Source organism: Canis lupus, chromosome 12 (assembly GCF_011100685.1).
Source record: "Canis lupus familiaris isolate Mischka breed German Shepherd chromosome 12, alternate assembly UU_Cfam_GSD_1.0, whole genome shotgun sequence".
In the NCBI taxonomy this organism is placed as follows: Eukaryota; Metazoa; Chordata; class Mammalia; order Carnivora; family Canidae; genus Canis; species Canis lupus.
Genome location: NC_049233.1, coordinates 4,640,625 through 4,661,928, shown reverse-complemented (window position 1 = coordinate 4,661,928; position 21,304 = coordinate 4,640,625). Strand labels below are relative to the sequence as shown.

The 21,304-nt window shown below is 51.1% G+C and overlaps 1 protein-coding gene across 4 annotated transcripts; it reads right to left on the bottom strand.

The window, feature by feature from the left end:
* Positions 1–258: 258 nt before the first annotated feature.
* Positions 259–21,196, bottom strand: DEF6 (DEF6 guanine nucleotide exchange factor). 4 transcript variants are annotated; one of them, XM_038553820.1, is made up of 13 exons: positions 20,608–20,626; positions 20,003–20,103; positions 19,479–19,642; positions 9,979–10,119; positions 9,122–9,307; positions 7,253–7,492; positions 7,012–7,158; positions 4,544–4,652; positions 4,097–4,395; positions 2,870–3,036; positions 2,547–2,745; positions 1,045–1,135; positions 259–841 (listed from the first exon to the last, which is right to left on the bottom strand). In XM_038553820.1, exons 3-13 carry the CDS (start codon positions 19,572–19,574, stop codon positions 618–620), a joined length of 1,899 nt encoding a protein of 632 aa, XP_038409748.1. In that variant the 5' UTR covers positions 19,575–19,642; positions 20,003–20,103; positions 20,608–20,626; the 3' UTR covers positions 259–617. The 4 variants fall into 4 exon arrangements, with proteins under 4 accessions (XP_038409748.1, XP_038409750.1, XP_038409751.1 ...); XM_038553822.1 differs by lacking the exon at positions 9,979–10,119 and having other exon boundaries at positions 20,003–21,196; XM_038553823.1 differs by lacking the exon at positions 19,479–19,642 and having other exon boundaries at positions 20,003–21,196.
* Positions 21,197–21,304: the final 108 nt, after the last annotated feature.

Here is a 21,304-nt window from a genome sequence, read left to right as displayed (position 1 = left end):
GGACCTATAACTGGACTTGAGGCAGGAAAGATAGATGGCAGACTCGATCAAGGATCCATTCCAGGGATGCCAGGATGGCTCAGAGGTTGAGTGTCTGCCTTTGACTCAGGGCGTGATCCTGGGTACTTGGGATTGAGCTCTGCGTCAGGCTCCCTGCTTGGTGGAAAGCTGGCTTCTCCCTCTCCCTCTGCCCCTGCTTGTGTGCTCTCTCTCTCATTCATTATCTCAAATAAACAAATAAAATTTTTTTAAAAAGCATTCTTTCCAAGAGCAGTTTTTATTTGGAAATGTGCCTCCACAACTTGGTGGTAGTGTGAGGGCACATGCTATTGGCTTGCTTGTTTACTCTTTTCCAGCCCAGGGCGTAGGGTCCTTGGGGTTAAGGCACAGGATCAAGTTCTCAAGGATCTACACCCTAGACTGCCTCAGTGGTCAGGGGCCTGGAGTTGGTGCCAAAAATGAATGAGGCTCCGTTCTGGACTGTCATGGTTGGGGGACCTGGGCTCCTGGCACCAGGACCTCAGCTCCCTTTTCTGTAGGGGCTGGCATCACCCACAGGCCAGCTGTGGCCAGGATCTGGTGGGTAAGAGGTTGAGGGGGAAAGAAGATGGCAGAGGCTAATTTTCCGGTGCTGGGTCCAGTTTATCTTCCTGAGGGGCGGAAGCCGAGATAGGAGCCTCATCCCCACCATTGAGGGACTTCTGCTGCTCACTGCTGCTGGGTGAGGGCGTCCTGGTGCCCTGGGACCCCCAGCGGGTCAGGCGCTTTAGGGAGGAGTCACGGCGGGCAAGTAGATGTGGCTGGAAGCCTGTGAAGGAGCTGCTGATGGTGGGACGCTTATCTGGCAGAGAAAAGGCAAACATGAGTAAGGAGAAAGGTGCATGCACAGGGAAGAAGTGGAAGGGGCCTCCCTCACCCCACGGGGGAGAGGAGAATCTTGTGGCTTTCAATCCCACGTGGATTCTGTAGATCTAGAGGTATTCCTTTCTCCCTCCCTTCTCCCGCCCCACTCCAGAGAAAGCTCCAGGGTCGACCCCTTCTCACCTCCAGGCTCAATTGGGTGCATGAGCCGGTTCATCTGAACATTCCAGTGTTTCACGTTGGTGCTGGCCTGGCGCAACTTCTGCTGGGCAGCCTGTGGGGAGCAGGGCCAGTGGAGAGGGGTCAGAAACACCATCCTAGACAGGGTGTCTTGACCTTTTCAGGTTTGCAGGCCCCTTGGAATCTGACAAAGGCTATTGATCATCTCCCCAGAAAACTCAAACTCATGTATATTTATATATATACACATATATATATATACACATATACATATACATATATATATATATTTCCAATTTCCTATACACACACACACACACGCAGCTTCCAATTTCAGTGGTCTTGTGGATCCCCAAAGGGTCAAAGATAATCATAATTATAGTTTCCATTCATTAAGCAGCTAAGATGTGCTAAGTACATTTATTATTTTTTATTTATTTATTTATTTATTTATTTATTTATTTATTTATTTATTTTTAAGATTTTATTTATTTATTCATGAGAGACACTGAGAGAGGCAGAGACATAGGCAGAGGGAGAAGCAGGCTCCCCACGGGGAGCCCAGTGCGGGACTTGATCCCAGGACCCTGGGATCACAACCTGAGCCAAAGGCAGATACCCAACCATCAAGCCACCCAGATGCCCCAGTACATTTATTATTTCAGTTAACCTCCAGGGCAGAAGTTAACAACAAACAAGTGCAAAAGAAGTCAAGCAACTTGCCCGGAAACCTATGTTGTGCTATAAACCCCCACACCATAGCACCTCTCTGGGACCAAATGCAAAACCCCAGCCATTAGCAGTGGTTGTCATGTAAGGGAACCACAGTGGGACTTTCCCTTTCTATGTCACATGTTTGTGTCCCAATTTTTTACGTGACCGTGTCAGCCAACAGCGCAAAATAAAATAATCAATATTAACAGAACATTAAAGACTAGGGGCACCTGGGTGGTTGAGTTGGTTGAGCATCTGCCTTTGGCTCGCATCATGATCCTGGGGTCCTGGGATCCAGCCCCACATCGAGCTCCCTGCTCAGCGGGGAGTCTGCTTCTCCCTCTCCCTCTGCTGCTCCCCCTGCTTATGCTCTCTTTCAAATAAATAAAATCTTTTTTTAAAAAAAGAACATCAAAAATTAAACAACAACAAAACTCCCTCTTCTATGGAGATTACAGCCAAAGGGCCCGGAAAGCAAGCTAGGGATCTGGAAGAGCATTGAGGAAAAATTTTTGTCCAGATTCATAATAATGATAAATATAGCTGCTAATGTTTCTTCCGCACCTGTACCAAGTATCCCTATTAGCTCCTTCAGTCTTCAAACAATGCTATTACAGGCCTCTTTCTCAGAGGGGCTTGAAACTCAGAGAAGTCAGGCAATTTGCCTGAGGTCACACAGCCAGGAAGGGACAGAGCCACGGTTTGAGGGAAGGTTCCAGATCCCGCACGAAGGTGCTCACCGCCGGGCCTCCTTGCTACGCCCCCCACCCCCACTGCCCCTGGGGCCTCACCTCCACATCTTCGTCGGCCCTCTGCCGGTTCTGCCTTACTTCCTCCAGCTGCTGCTGCGCCTGCTGCAGGGAGCGGCTCTGCAGTGCCATCTCTTGCTGCAGCTCTTGCTTCTCCTGCTGCGCCCGCTCGATGTAGCGCTCCTGCTCCTCCTTCAGCTGCAGCAGCTGCTTCAGCTTCTCCTCCTCTTCCTCTAGCAGCCTGCCGGGTGCACACTGGGTTGTCTCCAGAGCCAAGATCCCTCACAGGTGCCCCGCAAGTGGGATGCTGGGGAGCCGGGGTGGGGGGGGGGGGGGGGGACCCGAGAGGGGGCCCTCAGTCCTACCTGGTCTGGGCTAGGCGCACTGCCTCCTCATCCCGCCGAGCTTTCACTTCCAGGTGCAGGGCCTCCTCGAGCCTCTGCTGCATCTCCTCCAGCTCTTGGATCCGCTGCCGCTGCCGGGCAGCCTCCTCCTCCTTGAGTTCCATCTCGGCCTGCATGGAGGCCCGAGCCTGTGCGGGGATGCGAAGACGCAGAGCCACGTCACTGGGGTCACTGGGGGCCCGGCGTGGGGGAGGGGAGTCCGCAGGTGTGCTGCCCTTTCACCACGGCTCTGGCTCCGCTAGGCTGGCCCACATAGCGATTTCCCAGTGAGGGTCTAAGGAATTCCTTCATGTCGGGGTTTCCTGATCCGATCCCTTTCTGGGAGCCTGACTAGGTCAGATAATGGTCAGTGAACAGATGCTACCTCGGGGGCAAGGGGCTCAAGACACGCCCTGCCTAGCACAAGCCTTAATAATTATTATTATGCGTTATAATATTAGGTATTATGACTATAATTAGGGCTGGTGCTAGGCAGAGTGACTATAATTATAATGATTGTTGTAACAACTATAGGTGTTTCCTCATTTGATCCTTACCATACCTCTATGAGCACAGTTATCATTAACATGTCACTGATAAGTAATGGAGGCACAGAGAGGCTAAATAGCCTGCCTGAGATCACAAGGCTCCTAAGAGGCAGAGCTGGGATCAAATCCAGATGTCTCTAACTCCAGTACTAGATCTCTTAAATTCTAAATCTGATTCCCTCTAATGCCTAGTTGGCCTCCACATTCGTCCCTCCTTACTCCCAACCTGAATTCCTCAAACTAATTTCACTATGAAACTTAGATCAAGTCTAGTCCAATCTAGTCTAGCATGGGTCCAAGCTCATTGCCAGCTAGGAGGGGGTCTTTAGCAGCCCCACCCCCAGTCAAGGTCTCTGAACCAGGCCCCACTCAATACCTATAGCACTCAGCGCCGCCCCCCATCTTTCAACTCAAGCCATCCCTCGGCCGGGTTCCTGCACTCCCACCCCTTCCTTAGTCCCGCCCTGGCACAGGCCTCCGCCCACACGCACGTTTCAGGCGCGCGGGTCCCAAGTCCCACACTCCAAGCCCCGCCCCACGCTCCTCCTTCCCCAGCCCAGGGCTCCGCCTCCGGTCCAGGCCCCGCCCCCGGCTCTCGGCTCCGCGGCCGGGTCTCTCGGCTGCCTTCCGAGCTCCGTCCCCGGCAGGTACCCCGCCCCACCTGCTCCGCCTCGCGCAACTGGCCCTCGAGCGCCTGCTGCAGCTCCCGGTGCTGGCTGCGGCGTCGCTCCTCCTCCTCCTGGAGCAGCCGCTCCGCCTGCCGCTGCGCCTCCTGGAGCAGCTCTAGCTCCTGCAGCTTCCGCTCCTTCTCCTCCTGCAGCTGCTGCAGCCGCAGCAGCTCTTCCTCCTTGGCCGCCCGCCGTCGCTCCCGCTGCTCCCGCTGCTCCCGGCGCTTCTGCTTCAGGTCCTTGTGCAACGACGTCTTGCCCTCGGCCTGCAGCCGGATCGCGGTCTGGATGGCTGCGGAGGGGGATCAGGAGGGGGTCAGGAGGGGGTCAGCAGCGGGCCAGCAGAGAGCAGCGCGGTCCTCGAGTCCCCCCTCCAGTCTCCGGCTGGGCAGTGTTATCACCCCCTTTTCACAGCCCCAGGCCACCCAGCGAGCACTCACCAGCCGTCCATTCTTGGCGCTGGCGCGTGTCTGAGGCGCTCATCTCGTATGTGCGGGAGGCAGTCTTCACGCAGAACATGCAGCGCTTCCCCTCTCGGTCGGGCAGCACCTGGGAGAGGGCAGGTGGCCCCAGACAGGCCGTCTTCACTGGGGTCGTGGCCACACCCGCCGCAGGGTGCTCCAGCTCCATCCCCCACCCCTCCGTCTTGGGGACCGTCCTCCCGGTCATCGCTCCCACTCCGCCAGGAGCCTGCATGGCTGGGCACGGACGTTAGTTATGAGCATACTAACAACTCTTGGAGCCTCTGCTCTTTGGAGGGAGGGCCAGGGTGTTTCCATCTTGGTGCCTCTCCAGGGGAATTAGCACCTAGTCCATTACTGAGTGTTTATGTAGATCATTCTTGAGCACTTCCAGTGACAGAGTCCTCATTATCCAAATCATTCTTTTCACATAGCCCTGCCTGTTGAGAAAGTTCTCCATTCATCTATTCCAGTTATTTTGGAGTGTCTACTGAGTGTGGCTCATTGTTCTAGGATGTGTGCCTGACAGACCAAATCTCTGCCTTTCCTAAACTTATATTGTAGTAGAAAATAACAGCTACCATGTATCGAGCTTCTTAAAAAAAAAAAAAAAAAAAAAAGATTTTATTTTAAAGCAATCTCTGCATCCAATATGGAATTTGAACTCACACTCCCCACCCACATCAAGAGTCACATGCTCCACCAACTGAGCCAGTTAGGTGTCTCATGTATTGAGCTTCTTATGCTCTAGAGGCTAAACTACTGTTTTATATGCATCATTTTCTGGGCAATTCCCAAACATGCTAGACAAGCATTATTAGCTTCACTTTACAGAAAAAAGAAATTGAGGCTTTACTAAGTCTAGGAACATGCCCAATTCACACTAGGAATGCCTATTAGTGGTGGAGCTAGGCTTTCTGCCTAAGATCTATGCTCTGTCCTTAGTGTCCTCTATTTCCTTATGTGACAAAAATGGAGAGAGCCTAGGATGGGTATAATAATAATTTTTAAAATAATAATAATGTTTTAAAATGTAAAAAAACACATGTCCACAAGGATATGGAGAAAGTGGAACTCACACACCGCTGGTGAGAATGTAAAATGGTATGGCTGCTATGGAAAACAATTTGGCTATTCCTTAAAGAGTTAAACATAGAACTACCATATGATCTAGCAATTCTACTCCTTAGTATGTACCCAGAGAAATGAAAACATAGGCCTACCCAGAAACTTCTGCATAGATATCCAAACCAGCATTATTCACAATAGCAAAATGGTGGGAACAACCCATTGTCCACCAGTGAATGAGTGGATAAACAAAATGTAGTCTCTACACATGGAATATGATTCAGTCACAAAAAGGAATGAAGTTCTGACCCACGCCACAACATGGATGAACCTTGGAACATTATGCTAAGGAAAAGAAGCCAGTCACAAAGGGACAAAATACTACATGATTCTGTTACATTCTAGGTACCCAGAATAGGCAAATTTGTGGAGACATTAAGTAGAATACAGGTTACCAGGGGGTGAGGGGAAAGGAGGGGATGAATTCTTTCTTAACAGGTAGAATTTCTGTTTGGGATGATGAAAAAGTTTTGGAAATAGATAGTGGTGAGGGTTACACAACATTGTGAACGAACTTAATGCTATGATTTGTACACTTCAAATGGTTAAAATGGCAAATCTCATGTTACGTGTGTGTGTGTGTATGTGTGTATTTTAGTACAATTTAAAGTAATTGTTTTAAGTCTCTAAAATAACAACAGAGAGCCAGGGGAGGGGAAGGACGGGAGGAGAGGGATGTGAAGAAAGACTAGGAAGGTATAGAATTGCCAAAGAGAATGGAATTTGGGTGAAGGAGAATAACTTTTCAAGAGGATTTTTATAAGTTTGACTGTGTGGGTGCCTGGTTGGTCCAGTTAGTTTTCTCAGTCCTGATTTTGGCTCAGGTCATGATCTTGGGGTGGTGGGATGGAGCCTGGAGGCAGTGGGCCCCCTGCTCAAGGATTCTCTCTCTCCCTCTGCCCCTCCACCATTCATGCACTCTCTCAAATACATAAATATGTCTTTTTTTAAAGAAGGATTCTCTTTCCTTCTGCCCCCCACACCCCCCTCCCCCACGTGCTATCTTTCTCTCTAAACCCCAAAGCTTTGCTGTGTAGTGTAAGGCATAAGACATCTCCTCTGAAATCCTTAGCAAAATCCACATTACTCAGCCATGACTTTAGTATTTGATTTGCAGTTTTTTTTTTTTTTTTTTTAAGTGCTGGCATGGATGAGAATGTCCTCGAGGCATCCAGGGTTACAGTCATAGAAGCAGACATTTGCCACTGGGGCTTTTTCCATTCACCCTCCTCCCACCCCTCTTGCCTTTATACCCCACCCCCCACCCCAGAGCCTCTGGGCCTGGAGTTGTGCTCCACCCCTTCGCCTGTCCCCCTCACCTCCACACAACATTGTGCATCCAGTGGGATAGTGCCCCTTTTCTCCTTGCACTCTTCACTCCCAAAATAGCAGAGGGAGCTGGGCTGCAGCTGGAACCAGCGTTCCGTCCAATTCCTTCTCAGGTGCCCTCGCTTCCATAGGTAGCCCTGCCAGCCAGGGCAAAGTCAAGTTTCACTCCCCCCACCCTGCCCGCATTCACCCTGCCTCAGGGTCCTCCCCGAGTTCCCAGCTTGGCCTGACCTGCTTCAGGACATCTTGGATGAGCTCCTGGTAGACTTCGTGGATGGCCATGCTGAGCGTGTCCCGCCCCACACCTCGAAGACAGCGCCCTGAGTTGAAGAGCTCCAGGAACTGCCAGACGCTGAGCCCTCCGGTGGTGGTCTGGGCTGCCTGGGCTTCCTGGGCCAGCAGCTCCTCCAGTTCGCCCAAGCCCACCTCCAAGCTCATGCTGCTAAGCACCTTCTTCAGCAGATATTCCACCTGGAGGAAGGGGAAGGCCTGGTGACTGCAGCAGGCAGCGTTGCCTCTGACAATCCAGGGTTAGGGGTGGGGGCGCTCTGGCTCCCAGGGCCTGTGCAGAGACGTCCAGGGACAGGGGGTAGGGGAGCAAGAAGACTAAATGTCGGGTGGAAACCAGGGTAGATTTGGGGAGGGGGGGTTGTGGAGCCCCAGCCCCAATTCAGGCATTCCTCTCCCCTCCCCAGCTTCCAGGCCCACGTCCTTCTCCTTGAGCTTTAAGTTAAGCATGGGGTGAAGGTTGAGGGCTGGAGGCCAGGCAGAGGCAACCACTCCTAAAAGATGTCAGAGGAGGTGTGAGGACCCTCTCATCCAATACCCTTACTTTGCCGATGACAAAACTGAGGCCCAGAGGGGGAAGTGACTTGTTCTAAATCATACAGCAAGTTCTGGCAGCCAGAACTCGATTTCTATCTCCTGAATCCCATCGGAGTCCTTATTCCAAGCCCAAGCCCCAACCCTGAGGATCCTTCCTTCATGGGAGGGCAAAGGGACTGGGGGTGGGGGTAAGCAGGGTAGGGACAGGAAACCTGCTACAGAGGAACAGGAAGTGGTGGTTGGGGTACATCCTGCTGCAGTTTGTTCATACATGCTGATCACAGCAGCAAGCCGCCTTCTGGCCTCTGAGGGCCCCCCTTACCCTGACAAGCAGGGGTCTGACAAGGGTGCCTAGCCAGGTGCCTGTGTAGATGGACACATGTCCCTTTCCTGCCGCAGCAGCTTCTTGGGAAACTCTCTTTAGGACTTTCATTCTGAAGGTTAACGGGTCTCAGCTGGGAGTGGGGTGGCGTGTACCATTTCAGGGATTAGGTATTTCCCTCTCCCTTCCCAGAAACAGAAGGAGACAAATCTGAGTGCACTTAGATATACCAGGACTTCTTATAACACAGACAAGCCGTCCCCTCCGTACCCTAAGACCTAGATTCACCCTGGCATCTGCACAGCCACCAAAAGGGCTAAAAGGTCAGGAGAAGGCTGAGAGAAGTGGTATGGAGTGGGGGCACCTGCCCTGGCTTCTTCACCCATGAGTTGAGGAGGTAGAGGCACCAATTCCAGGCTTCCACACTCAGGATGCCCTCTCTGGAGCCTGGAGCTGGGTCTCCCCTGCCCTTGGGGAGAGGAGAGGGATGGGAAGAGAGGGGAAGGAAAATCTAGAACCAGGGCCAGATTTGGTTGCCCCCTGGAGTAATGGGCCAGACATCCCAGGCAAGTCTCCCTTCTCCTCATATAGTAACCTTCTCAGATTGCCACAATGCCTAAAATCCTGCCATTCAATCTTAAATGTTTTCATTTGTAAATGCCCAGTAAGGTATCAGGCATTTCTACCTCTGTAAATAAAACTCTGAGGTCATTTTCGTCTTTTGAGGGCTAACAGAGGCCTGAAGGAAGCACAGTTTTGGTCCTTGGTACACAGTGACTCTGACATGGGCAATTCTTGGCATCTGGAGGCAGCTGGGTGCAGAGAGGCACCGGCATGGGGAGACCAAGAAGAAAGGGGATGTGGGAAAGGTACACGGGTGATTTGGCCTCCTTCACAGTTTAGCTGAAGCCTGGCCCCAGTGATTCTGTCCCCAGTGCTGCCATCACCCTCACCTCGTCAGGAACCATGATCAGAGGGTACTTGTCCTCAGACAGGAAGTTGAAGAGGCACCAGAGGCGGAAGGCATCCTCATTGGAGAGCATGCTGTTCCCATTGCTGTCCACCCGGTAGTTCTTCTTGGCCGTCAGGGTCCAACACAGCTCATCAAAGTGCTCCTTAACGAAGGCCCCTTCCTCCACCTGCCACCAGGCCTGCAAGTCAGCCAAAACGGCCACCCATCCCTGCTCTGCCACCAAACTAGGCTCTTGCTGCTTTCTTGGGGTCACCTATTTCCCTGCACCCCACCTGTTCTAACTTGAGGAAACCCTGAGCTGCTTATCAGATAACTAGATGATTCCAACCACCCCCCCACCACCATACCCACTCAAGACCCCTACCAATACAGAAACTGGTCCCTCAGCCCAGGGGAGAAAGATCGGGAGCCCAATGGGGGATGGATGACATGGAAGAGGCTGAGAAGAGAGTGGACAGCTGGGAGGAGCACGGACATAGCACCAGGGGAAGCTGGGAGCCCTATGTAAAGGTCCCAGCTGGAGATGGGAGGTGAGCCTGGCAGGAATGAGGTGGAAGGGTGGAGGTAGGAGAGAGGTGATGGGGGGGGGTGGGGGTGGGGGGGGGGAGTGTGGGGGGGTGGGGGGGTGGGGTGGGGGTGGGGGGGGGTGGGGGGGTGGGGGGAGTGGAAGGGGGAGCGAAGAGGGGCAAGGCGGGGCAAGAGGCTGGAATCTGAAGGATGGAAGTGGGAGGGAGGGGATGGAAGGTGGGGACAGAAGGGGGGGGTTATAGGTGGGAGGAGTTGGGCTGGCAATGTACTGGGGAGTGGGGAGAGGTGCCCCCTCCTGCCAGGCCCCACCTTGTCCAGGATGTATTTGTTGAGGTAGGGCATGTATCCCTGGCTGGACACGGGGCCATCGTCGTCATCTCGGAAGTGCTCCTCCAGGGCCACAGGGTCGTGTGGAATGTGCAGGACCGTGTACAGGTTGTGGGACAGCACCTGAGACAGAGTGGCACTTTGCCTTCCTGTGCCCCAGCCCAAACTGGGCCAGAGGACCACTGCCACCACTTGGCTCAGCCCCAATCCTATCCTGGCTAAAGCCTTGGCACACAATGCTCACCTCTATCATAACCCAAACTTATGCAATTATATACAAGGGAATATGACTCAACCAAAAAAAAAAAAAAGAAGGAAATCTTGTATTTGCGACAACATGGGTGGACCTTGAGGGCATTAGGCAAAATGAAGTAAATCAGAAAAAATATATATACAATATGATCTCACATATTTATGTGTGGAATCTAAAAAACAAGTTAACCTCCCCTCCCCCCAAGCTCATAGATACAGAAAACAGACTGGCGTTTGCCAGGGGCAGGGAATAGCGGGGACAGTGGAATAGGTGAAGGAGGTCAAAAGGTACAACTTCCAGTGATAAAGTAAGTCATGAGGATGTCAAGTCCAAATGGAGACTATAGTTAATAATACTGTCTGGCAAAGCTGAAAGTTGCTAAGAGCAGATCTTAAAAATTCTCATCACAAGAAAGAAGCTTTGTAACTGTGCATGGTGATGGATGTTAAGTAGACATTGTGATGATCATTTCCCAATATATACAAATATTGCATCATTATGTTGTACACCTGAAACTAATATAACGTTATATGACGATTATACCTCAATAAAAAACCGAATAACCTAAAATGTACTCCCTTACTATGCACCAAGCACGGAGCCAAGCACGTTACAAATAGTTCACCTAACCCCCGGAACAATTGTTAGTATCCCCATTTTACAGGTGAGGTAAGAAAGCTAGGATTCAAACCCAAGCAGCCATATTCTGAGCCACTGTATTAGGTAGGGATGTCCTCTTTCTGCAGACAAGGACACTGAGGCTCAGGACATTCAGTAACTTGCCCAAGGATCCAAGGTGAGCAGGAGTCTGGGATTTAAATCCAGTCCCACAGATTCCAAAGCCCAGGTGCTTCCTAGGACGTTGGGCTGACAACAGGGAGGTGGCTGTCACCCTGCGGCAGCCAAGTTTCTTATCATTTCCATCAAAGCCTCAGTGTTTAGGCTGCAGTGTGCCAGCTCCAAGGAAAGCGCTCAGGTGTATCTGCTCTAGAAAAGGCAAGTGCAGTTCTAGTCACTGCCCTTCAGAGATGGAAAGCTGGAGACAGCTCAAAGAAGGGTCATGAAAAATGGTCTGTGACACATGGAGGAAAAGACCTAGAAGGGGTGGTGGCCGTGATGGTGCGGAGGGGAAACCTGAGTTGGCTATCAAACCCACGACATAAGAACAAAGGGGTTGAAATTTGAACAAAATCAGGAAAAAAAATCAAATTGCCTTGGGGTTAATTCTGCCGTAGCACTTAAAACAGAGTGAAGGATGAAAATACAGCTGAGTGGCTCAATCGGTTGGATGGCCACCTCTTGATTTTGGCTCAGGTCCTTCATCGGGTTCTGCAGTGAGTGGGCAGTCTGCTTAGGGTTCTCTCCTTCCTCCTCTGTCCCCCACCCTCCTGCTCATACACTCTATCTAAAAAATAAAAATAAAAATAAATTTTGGAAAAATGGTAAAATAGTCATTATTGCACACCTACTATGTGGCAGCCACCGTATGAGGTTCTATACCCCATGTCTAACCTCCTCTCCAACTGTGATACGCACACACATTATCCCTGTTTTTCAGATGAAGATGCTGAGGCTTGGGGAAGTTAAAGAGTAAATAGCTGAGCTGAGGTTGGAACCGGGTGTGCCTGGCTCTGAAGGTGACCTCACTATTACAGTGCTGACCCCAAGTCCAGGTAGATTGTGAACTCTGGAGACAACGTCTCTGTTCATCTCTATGTCCCACACCCCCTACATCCTCTTCTGCACATGAAAGGCAGTCGATGAATGCTGCTTCCACCACCAGTAGTTATGCTTAGAATCAGTTCCTGATGCAGGAGCTGGCCACATCCCAGAGGTGGCGCGTGCACCAAGTCTTCACTTCTTTATTCTCTTGTGAGATGAGGTGGACCAAAGGATTGAGACTTCCTCCAGTATTCTCCCGGGCCTCAGGCTTGACTGGGCAAAGTGGGAAGTTGGAAGGCCTAGCAAGAGGGTGCTTCTCTTTTCCCTCATTCCTCTCCAGGCAGCCATCCCTGACCCACACACCCACCACCCTCTTTCCCATGCTCTTCATCTCCCATGCATGTTTGGTTTTGCTTCTCCTGTTCTAGAGTACATCTTAAGTTTCTTCCTGAGGAACTCTGTTGTCTCCACCCATATTTGGTAATGGAGCCTTGCTTTTCCTTTGAGAAGCACCTCTCCCTTATTCTCAATATCTGTGGTATCGACTATTTGCAACCCTAGCCCACCTGCCTGCAGGGGTGGGCACATCAGAGTCATGGTGATTGATGATTGGCTCAAGGAAGGGCATATGATCAATCTTGGACCAATGAGAATCAGCCCTACGATTTTTGCTTCCTCTAGTGGAAAGAGGTATACTCTTCCCCTGGAATTGCTAAGCTGGTGCTCGCTTGGCAGCCCTAAAACTGGAACAGCTAAGCTATTAGAAGGGAGTTGAACACCTTCACCTGTCCCATGGAGAGGCTGTGAAGATGGAGTGAGAGGACATGTGAAGAGAGCCAGTTGGATCTGTATGGAGCAAATGTTAGATCCCTTCCTGTACAGAAAGTGCAATTTTTTACTGAACGAATTGACATAGATCACAAGACTGATAACACCAGGTATTGAAGAGGTTGTGAAGTGAGGACACAAATGCCCTACTGTTGAGGTGTGAATTGGTAATCTTTCTGGAGGGCAAGAATGTATCAAACTTAAAATTGGGCAGGATCCCAGCATTTTGATTGTTTTTATTTATTTTTTAAAGATTTATTCATTTACTTCAGAGAGAGAGAGAGAGAGAGAGAGAGAGTGTGTGTGTGTGTGTGTGTGTGTATGAGCTGGGGGAGGGGCAGAAGGAGAGGGAGAAGGGAAATGAACTCCCTGCTGCCCCAGGAGGGCTTGATCTTCCAACCCAGAGATCATGACCTGAGCCAAACCAAGAGTTGGTCGCCCAACCAACTGCACCAGGCACGCACTGATCATCTAACCTTTAGATGCTCAAGGGAACAGAGCAACATGTACGAGAATGTTCACTGAAGCATTCTTTACAATATGAGGAACAGGGATAGCTTGGGTATCCTTCAATAGGGGACAGGTACACCGTGTCATGGACCTACGTGTTGGTAGGAAAGATTTTACATCTGCCACTGGTGTGCTTACAGGCAAGTGATTTAACTTCTCTAAGACCTTGGTCTCCTCTGTGAGAATGATAAGAAGGTCTACTCCAGGGATCCCTGGGTGGCGCAGCGGTTTGGCGCCTGCCTTTGGCCCAGGGCGCGATCCTGGAGACCCAGGATCGAATCCCACATCAGGCTCCCGGTGCATGGAGCCTGCTTCTCCCTCTGCCTGTGTCTCTGCCTCTCTCTCTCTCTCTCTGTGACTATCATAAATAAATAAAAATTAAAAAAAAAAAGGAGGTCTACTCCAAAGGGTTTTTTTTTTTGAATAAAGAGCTTAGCATAGCACCTGGTACATAGTTCATTGTTTAATAAAAGCTGTGTGCTATTTTTATTATTATGTTTTTATGAACAGACATGGAAAGATATGCATCCTATACCGGCTGGTGAAAAAAGCAAGCTATAGAATGAAATGTTTGTAAAATAAATGTGTGCAAAGATTAGGTTGAACCATGGCAAATTTTAATAGCTGTTTTAATAGGGCTGAAACAATACAATGTCAGCAATTTCACATGGTTCAACCTAGTAAGTTTATTTGTACATAGGAAAAATCTAGAAGACTCAGCAAACTGTTAATAGCTATCACTCCACCATCCTTCCCCAGGGAGGGGAGGAACTTTCATCATCTTTAGTATTACATTTGTCTTTGAATTTTTTAACCAGTAACATGTTTTACTTATAGAATAAATTTCATCTTCCTTAAAATTATATTCTTCTACACTGTTTTTTTCTTAACTAGGAGCATATATTGTTTTTATGACAAAAATTTAAAACTATAGAGATAAAAAGCAGAGTGCCATTAACCACTGTTATTTATGTACTCTGTTATTAAGTTGCTCTATAATAGCATTCTTTTGCTCTTCCCTTTTTGTGTGAGCATTTCTGGGTGTTCTACATTCTTTGAGCAAGGACTCTAAGCTCAGGCCTGATTCCAGACTCAGTACGATGTCCTGCACACGTTCAATGTTTTTGACTGACTCCTCAAGTCTAACTTAAATGCTCCAGTGGTTTCCCATCGTTCTCTGAGTAAAATCGCAAGTCCCCCTAGAGAGGCCTTGGGCTCCATAGGACCCAACCTGCTGCACCTTCTCTGGGTTCATCCCTCTGGCTCACTTCTCTGCGGCTACTCTGGCCCTCTTGACATTCTTCAGACAGGCCAGGCACATACTTGCCTCAGGGCCTTTGCACTTGCTATTCCTTTATCCTAGAACATTCTTCTCCCAGGTCTAGGCATGGCACATACCCTCTTCTCCTTCTACTCTTTATTTAGATGTCACCTTCTCAAGGAGGGCTTCTCTGGACCATTCTATTTAAATCTATAACCCCATTCCCTCAATACCCCCCCACAACTCTCTATCCCTATTTCTGCTTTATTTACTTCTATGTCATGAATCATCTTCCATTACATGATACATTTTTACTTATTTTGTTTTTCATCTGTATTCTCTGACTAGAATGTCAGCACCACAAGGGGGGTGGTGATCTTTGTCCATTTTATTAACTACTGTATTCACTGCTGTATCACCAGGTCTGGCACCTAACAGACGCGCAATAAATATCTGTTGAATGAACCTAAACGCTTTGCGGGAAGAAGTAGGAGAAATACAAAAGCCAGACAGAGGTGGACTGAATCTCTCTGAGCAAATGAACCTCACTGGGCCTCAGTTTTCATAGCTCTAAAAACAGGGTTCGAAGAGATGACATACAAAATCCCTGCCACCCCGGGAATAGAACGGACTACGCAGCTGCATTGTCATTTGAGCTGTTCCTTGCCTCGGTTCCTCCATCTGCACTGTCCTCTAAGACCTGCTGTCCTCACTTGTACCTTTGGCTGGTGGAATCTGAGGGGCCCAGGACAGAGGCTCCAATCCCTGTGAGCCGTCAGGTGTCAGGACAAGAAGGAACTGAAGGCTCCAGATGCTCGGGGCTCAGGGCCTCTCCCCAGAGAGCTTAGCAGACCTCAGACTGCCAGGCTTCCTGTGCCTGGGTGCGGGTTGGGGCTAGAGGTGGGGAGAGGGTGTGACCTAAGGAGGGTCAGGCTGGAAAGGAAATGGCAGGGGTGGAGACCAGAGTGCGCAGGAGCTCACAGGCTGATTTCTATCAATCCTCAGACCCAGAGGCAGGGACTCTCATAATCCTCCTTTGACAGATGAGGAAATCAAGGTGCAGAGAGGTGAAGTGTCTTGCTGGAAGTCTGCCTCTAAAGCCCTACTCTTGATCTCTCTGTCATGTTAGCTCTGGCTGAGCCTCAGAATCACCTGGGGAGCTGGTGAAACTGAAGTGAGCAGAGGCCCGCCCTGTCTCACTGACTCAGAGTTTCCAGGGGTGGGATCCAGGTGTCTGCAGCTTTCACAAGCCGCCATTCGCGCTCCCTCAGAGAGGACTCTCATAGTCTCACCGCCCAACCAAGCAGCCCCTGACCTCTGAGGTGGCAGCCATTGACCTTTGAGAGGCTTCATTTATGCACTATGTCCTCTGAAGGCATGTGGGGAAGTGGTTCTCCTCTAGGGGCTTGTGAGTTCCCTAAAAACTCAAGTGTGGTCATGGGGGCCAGTACCCATGGTCCTGTGGTTTCTAGCCATCACTGGATAAATACAAGGGATTTGGGAATCCATCAACAGCACCAAGTAATGGCTGCAGAGAAAATGAATAATCTCTTTTTTAGATGGCATATAGTTTTTTTTTGGTTTTTGTTTTTGTTTTAATATATCTAGGTGCCAGGTGATTCTTTTAAAATAAACAGATCCAGGGCACCTGGAAGGCTCAGTCTGGTAAGCTTCTGCTTTTGGCTTGGGCCATGATTTCAAGGTCCTGGGACTGAGCCCCACATCCCTGCATCGGGCTCCCTGCTCAGTGGGGAGCCTGGTTCTTCCTCTCCCTCTGTAGATCCTCCTGCTTGTGCTCTCTCTGTCAGATAAATAAATACAATCTTAAAAAAATATATACAGATCCTTGTAAGAGTTACTGAATGTATTTTTCTTTCTTTCTTTATTTATTTTTATTTATTTATTTATGATAGTCTCACAGAGAGAGAGAGAGGCAGAGACACAGGCAGAGGGAGAAGCAGGCTCCATGCAACGGGAGCCTGATGTGGGATTCGATCCCGGGTCTCCAGGATCACACCCTGGGCCAAAGGCAGGCGCCAAACCGCTGCGCCACCCAGGGATCCCTGAATGTATTTTTCTCAACCAGCAGGTACTAAAGCATAACTACTATCACCAGGGAGGAGCACTGGGAGTTTTAGAAGGTGGGGATTTCTGGATGAGCTCTGTGTGCCTGTTGACAGCAAGAAAGGGCTAGAAGGGGTTGAGGGTGAGCACTAAAGAAAAGACAGGCTCAGGAAAGGGAAAGGGGAGGCTGTATCAAGGGTCAGTTTCATCTGCTAGATGTACTTCAGTAAAATTTTTTTTTTGGTAGCCAAGCTGGATAGCCTGGTGATCCCCAGTTCAACCCCCTGTCTTTACAGACAAGAAACCGCAAGTTCAGAGTCGCAAGGCCACATGCCCAAGCTCATCCAGCTGAGGAGCAGGCCTATGTGGCTCTGAGTCAAGTACTCTGCACATCACTAAATCAGCCTGCCACTCCCTGCCATCCTAGCCTGAGACCAGCAGCAGGTAGGGGTCAGAACAAAGCTGAAGATCCCAGCCTGCAGATTCCTGGACTGGAGTTGCTCTTAACTTTCCCTTCACCAAAGGGAAGCTTGTTATTCCCCTCCACAGGTAAAGCCTGAAGCTCAGGAGTCTAGAAGACCTGAAAAAGCCCAGGAGGGAGGGTGCCAGTTTGCCCTCCTGCCCACCCCAGCTCCTGCCAGTCAAGGGGAAGGGGCAGGCCTCCTGTCTCCTAAGAGCCTCCTGAGCCAGAGACATACTGCTCCATCCACATCCCCAATCCCAGACCCCTCACCCCAATTCTCAGCTAATCCCCCCCACTAGGCCTAGAACCAAGGCTTCTCCTCTAGGGAAATGGACGTGGCCATTAAGAGACCCATCATTCCTAAGGCTCACCTCCTTGCAGCCTTCTGGTGGAACTGCTACTCACTCCCAAAGTTCTTTAGAGAAGGGGGTTCTGGGGATCCTGGGAAAACTCAGAGTCCTCAACACCTGGGGAATTTTGTGCTCAATCTAAATCCATCCTGGGCAGAAGTGCCATTCCTATTGGTCTAATTGTACTTTTCTCAACTCACCGGGACAAAGGCCATTGTACTTTCTACAAAAATTCAATAGAGGAAAAGCCATCTGCTCTCTCCCTCAAGACTTCTCTTTTCCAGAGAAAACAATCCTGACTCCTTGGGCCACTTCTCAGAGACCTCACTGTCCTTCCTCCTCCCTCCTTCCTCCTTCTTCATCATGGCTTTGCCCACCACAGCCAGTGGCAGCCTTTCTACCAACACATCAGGGAAGTGGTGACTGTCACAGACAGACATAGCTCGCTGGACTGGTACAGGTCTCCTGCCTGGTCCCAGTCAAGGACCTAAGGCCAGGGACAGTGTTAGTGAAGACAGACTAACCCCAAGGTCAAGGTCTTCCCCCTTTTCCCCCAAGCCTTTGCAGGGGTGGGGTTGGCCCCTGCTGGTATCTCTCTCATCTACTTCTTCCTCTGACTTCTGACCACTTCTCTATTGCTCCTTTGCCTTTCCGGCATCCCTGCCCCCAACACTATCACTACTTCCTCCTATTCCAGTATCCCCCAGTATGGTCTTAGGGAAGAATCACCTTCCCTAGCCTTCTCTTGTATGACATGGGCCTTCCCATGGTAGGGCACGGGTTTCTGCAGGGCTGGATTTTGGATGATCTGCTGTTCTATCCTGAAGCCCCCACTAGATGACATGATCTACAATAAAAGGATTTAAGTAGAATGTTAAGGAATCCTCCCCGATGATCAAAGGTAGGAGTGGACTGTCTTTCCTGGGAGAGTCAAGAATAATTTTTGTTTGGATGCTCATAAGCCTGGTTATGGAACAGATTATGGGATAGGGCCAGTTTGGGATATTCAAGCTTACTCTGTCCAAGTTCAGCAAAGTAGGGGTTGGAGTGGGGGTGGGGCATAACATCTCTCCTGCCTCATTCATCTCTCCCACGTTTGCAGGCACCTCCTACCTCGGTCATTAAAAATGGAGGTTTCCTGGAGGCTGCACTCGTCCTTTGGGGGTGTCCAGTGGAGACACCAGAAATCTAGGGCTTAGCTTCGCACCAGGCACAGAGCCACTCAGTAAACACGTGAACTGAATGAATGATCCCCTAAGGCAGGTCGCAGATTGCTGAGGCTTACCCTGCTCCTGTCCCCCAGTGTTCCCTGGTTCCAAGAGCCAGGGATGGAGGAAGGAAGGAGAGAAACTTGCTGTGCTGGTCTCCCAGGAATTGTCTAGGACCTAGTACTAAACTTCAGGGCGATCACTGATGGGGCTCTTCCTGGGCTCGGATCCTACCTCCTTCCCACCTGAGGTCCCACGGCCAAAGGGAACAACAGTTTCCCAACCTAGTGTGGGAGAGGAGGGAAGGGTGAGCTGAGTAGCAGCAGAACAGGGTCTCTCCATTGCCCCTTCCCAGCATGGCTGCATCTGGGAGATGGGGTTCGGAGTAGCTGATTTCTGCCAAAGGTGACCCAGTCAGCCTGGTCTGGAACTCGGAGAGGCTCTTGAAGCCTCTCTCAGCTCGGGGAGGCAGTGACTGACAAGAACTAACTGTCTCTCTTCAAAGCCAGGAGGAAGCAGCAGGAAGGAGTAGGGTGCGTGCCCAAGCCTCACTCTGCGGAGAAGTGTGCTCATCACACCCAGTAGAGGATGTAGCCTGGCCTGTTGGCCTTCAAAACCGAATAATGCCGCCTCCACCCTCCAGGGAGTTGGGGGGCAGGTCTCTGGGCAAAGGCTCCGCACATGCCTCCCTGGGGTCCCAGAACATGGGCAGCAGCATCCAGCAGGCTGCACTGTCCCGACCACCCGGTCCCATCTCCCGTCCCCAGGCCTGGGCCTTGGGATGGCTGAGTGCCATCAGCACAGCGTTGTTGCCTGGCTCCTGGGCGGCAGGGGCTTGAGGGGCATGTGTGCCGGCCTCTCCTGGGCTCCGGGGACCCCTCACCTTGAGCTGGGACTTGGAGACCTTGCCGCTCTTCTCCACGTCCAGGGCAGTGAACGCGTACCAGATGGACTTCAGGAGCTCCTTGCGCAGGGCCATGGCTGAGGTACCCGCCCGGCCCGGGGGCGGCTCTGACACCGAGATCCGGTTTCAGGAAATGCAAACGGCTGCAGAGACCGCAGAGGGGCCATGGCGCGGAGCAAGAGCTCCACCTGCCTGCTTGCGCGTGCTTCCCAGCTGCCAGGAACCGGCCTGTTGCTCCTGCTCTTGCAGTGCTCGTGGGTGGCCCCTCTCTCTGTATGGGACCTGGGAACCAAACCCTGGAGAGCCAGGGCCCTGGTTCTGTTCAGTGTGAGGCTTTTAGAAGCCTCCTCAGCCCCAGAATTTTCTGGGGGCTTCCTGGATTCCCAGAAGCAGCTTGCTGGAGAAGAGGGGCAGGGAAGCAAGCCCACCCTGCCTTTTGAACTTGGGTGAGTTGCTAACCTCCTTAAGCAGTGCCCTCATGGTAAAGCAGGAAAAATACCCACCTCTCACAGCTGTGAGGTCTGGGGATGGATGTGAAGCAGCGCAGGCACCGGACAAAGCATTTCTTTTAGGGCCATCTAACATCACTGTGGTGGTGGGGCTCCTCCCAAGTGGAAGAAAACAAAGGCAATGACACAAAGTTGGCAGAGGACCTGGGCCAGGGCAGCTCTCCAGGTCAGGCGGACTTGGCACGTGCTTGGTTGCCTCCCTATCCTCTGGGCTTTGGCTCTGAAAGGGCTCAGCTCACAGTGCTGCCCACTCTGGGGTCACTGGCCCTGAAGATTAGAGCCTGTTTCTGAAGCATGGGTGTGTGTGTGTGTGTGTGTGTGTGTGTGTGTGTGTGTGTATGTGAGAACCTTGTGGTGGGGCCTAGTTCCAGGGCCACTGACAGCAGGAGGCTTGGCACTCAGGGCCCTCCATGTCAGGGCTTCCTTTTCTGTAGCTCCATTGCCACTGAGATCACTCCAGCCCGGAACAGTGGGCAGGGATGAAGCTTAGGTACCTGAGACACTCCTTCCCCTGGGGGCATGCTCCGGCCCCCCTCTGCTTCCAAAGAGCTGCTGGCCCAAGTAAATGGAAGCTTGCTAGGCATCTCAGGAAAGGGTACCTGGGCTGGGGGAAGCTCCATTTCCAGGTGGCAGGAAGGGACTAGGATACATCCATCACTGTGAAGAGAGGAAAAGAGGCCCCTCCAACCCCTGCAGTGCTCCCATGTCAGAGGTAAACCCAGAGTTCTTCCCTTCAGGTCCCTTCCCGTGTCCCTCCCTTCCCACCAGGGCTGGGCTGGTCCTCCCACACACTTTCCACTACGGTCCCATCGTGGCTTTGGGATTCCACAGCATGGTCCCAGACACCTAGGTGGGCATCCCCAGAGCTGGGACTTCGGTCTCGGAGCAGCAGAATCAATCAGAGACCCTTGCTAACCTTGGCAAAGGCACCTACCTCCACTCCACCATGGGGCTTTGCCCACTTGGAGTAGGTGACCGTGTGGCTGGGCATGGAAGGGCTCTATATCACACCAGTAAGGTGGGAAAAAAACAGAATTCCTCCAGTCCAACCATCCTGATGCCTGAGATCCAAGCAGAGCCTGACAGCAGTGGTCACACTGGTCCCGTCTGGCCACCCTGGAGTCCACCTGCTCAGGTGTGGGCAGGAAGCCACTGGCTGCTACTCAGGGCTTTTCTTATACCTGGGCTTCTTCCCTCCGTGTCCCTGGTAGGCTAGTTCCATCAGTCTGGCACTGAGACTCAGAGGAGTTGTGTCAGGGATACAGACAGGGCTAAGAGCCTGATTTGACCATCTTG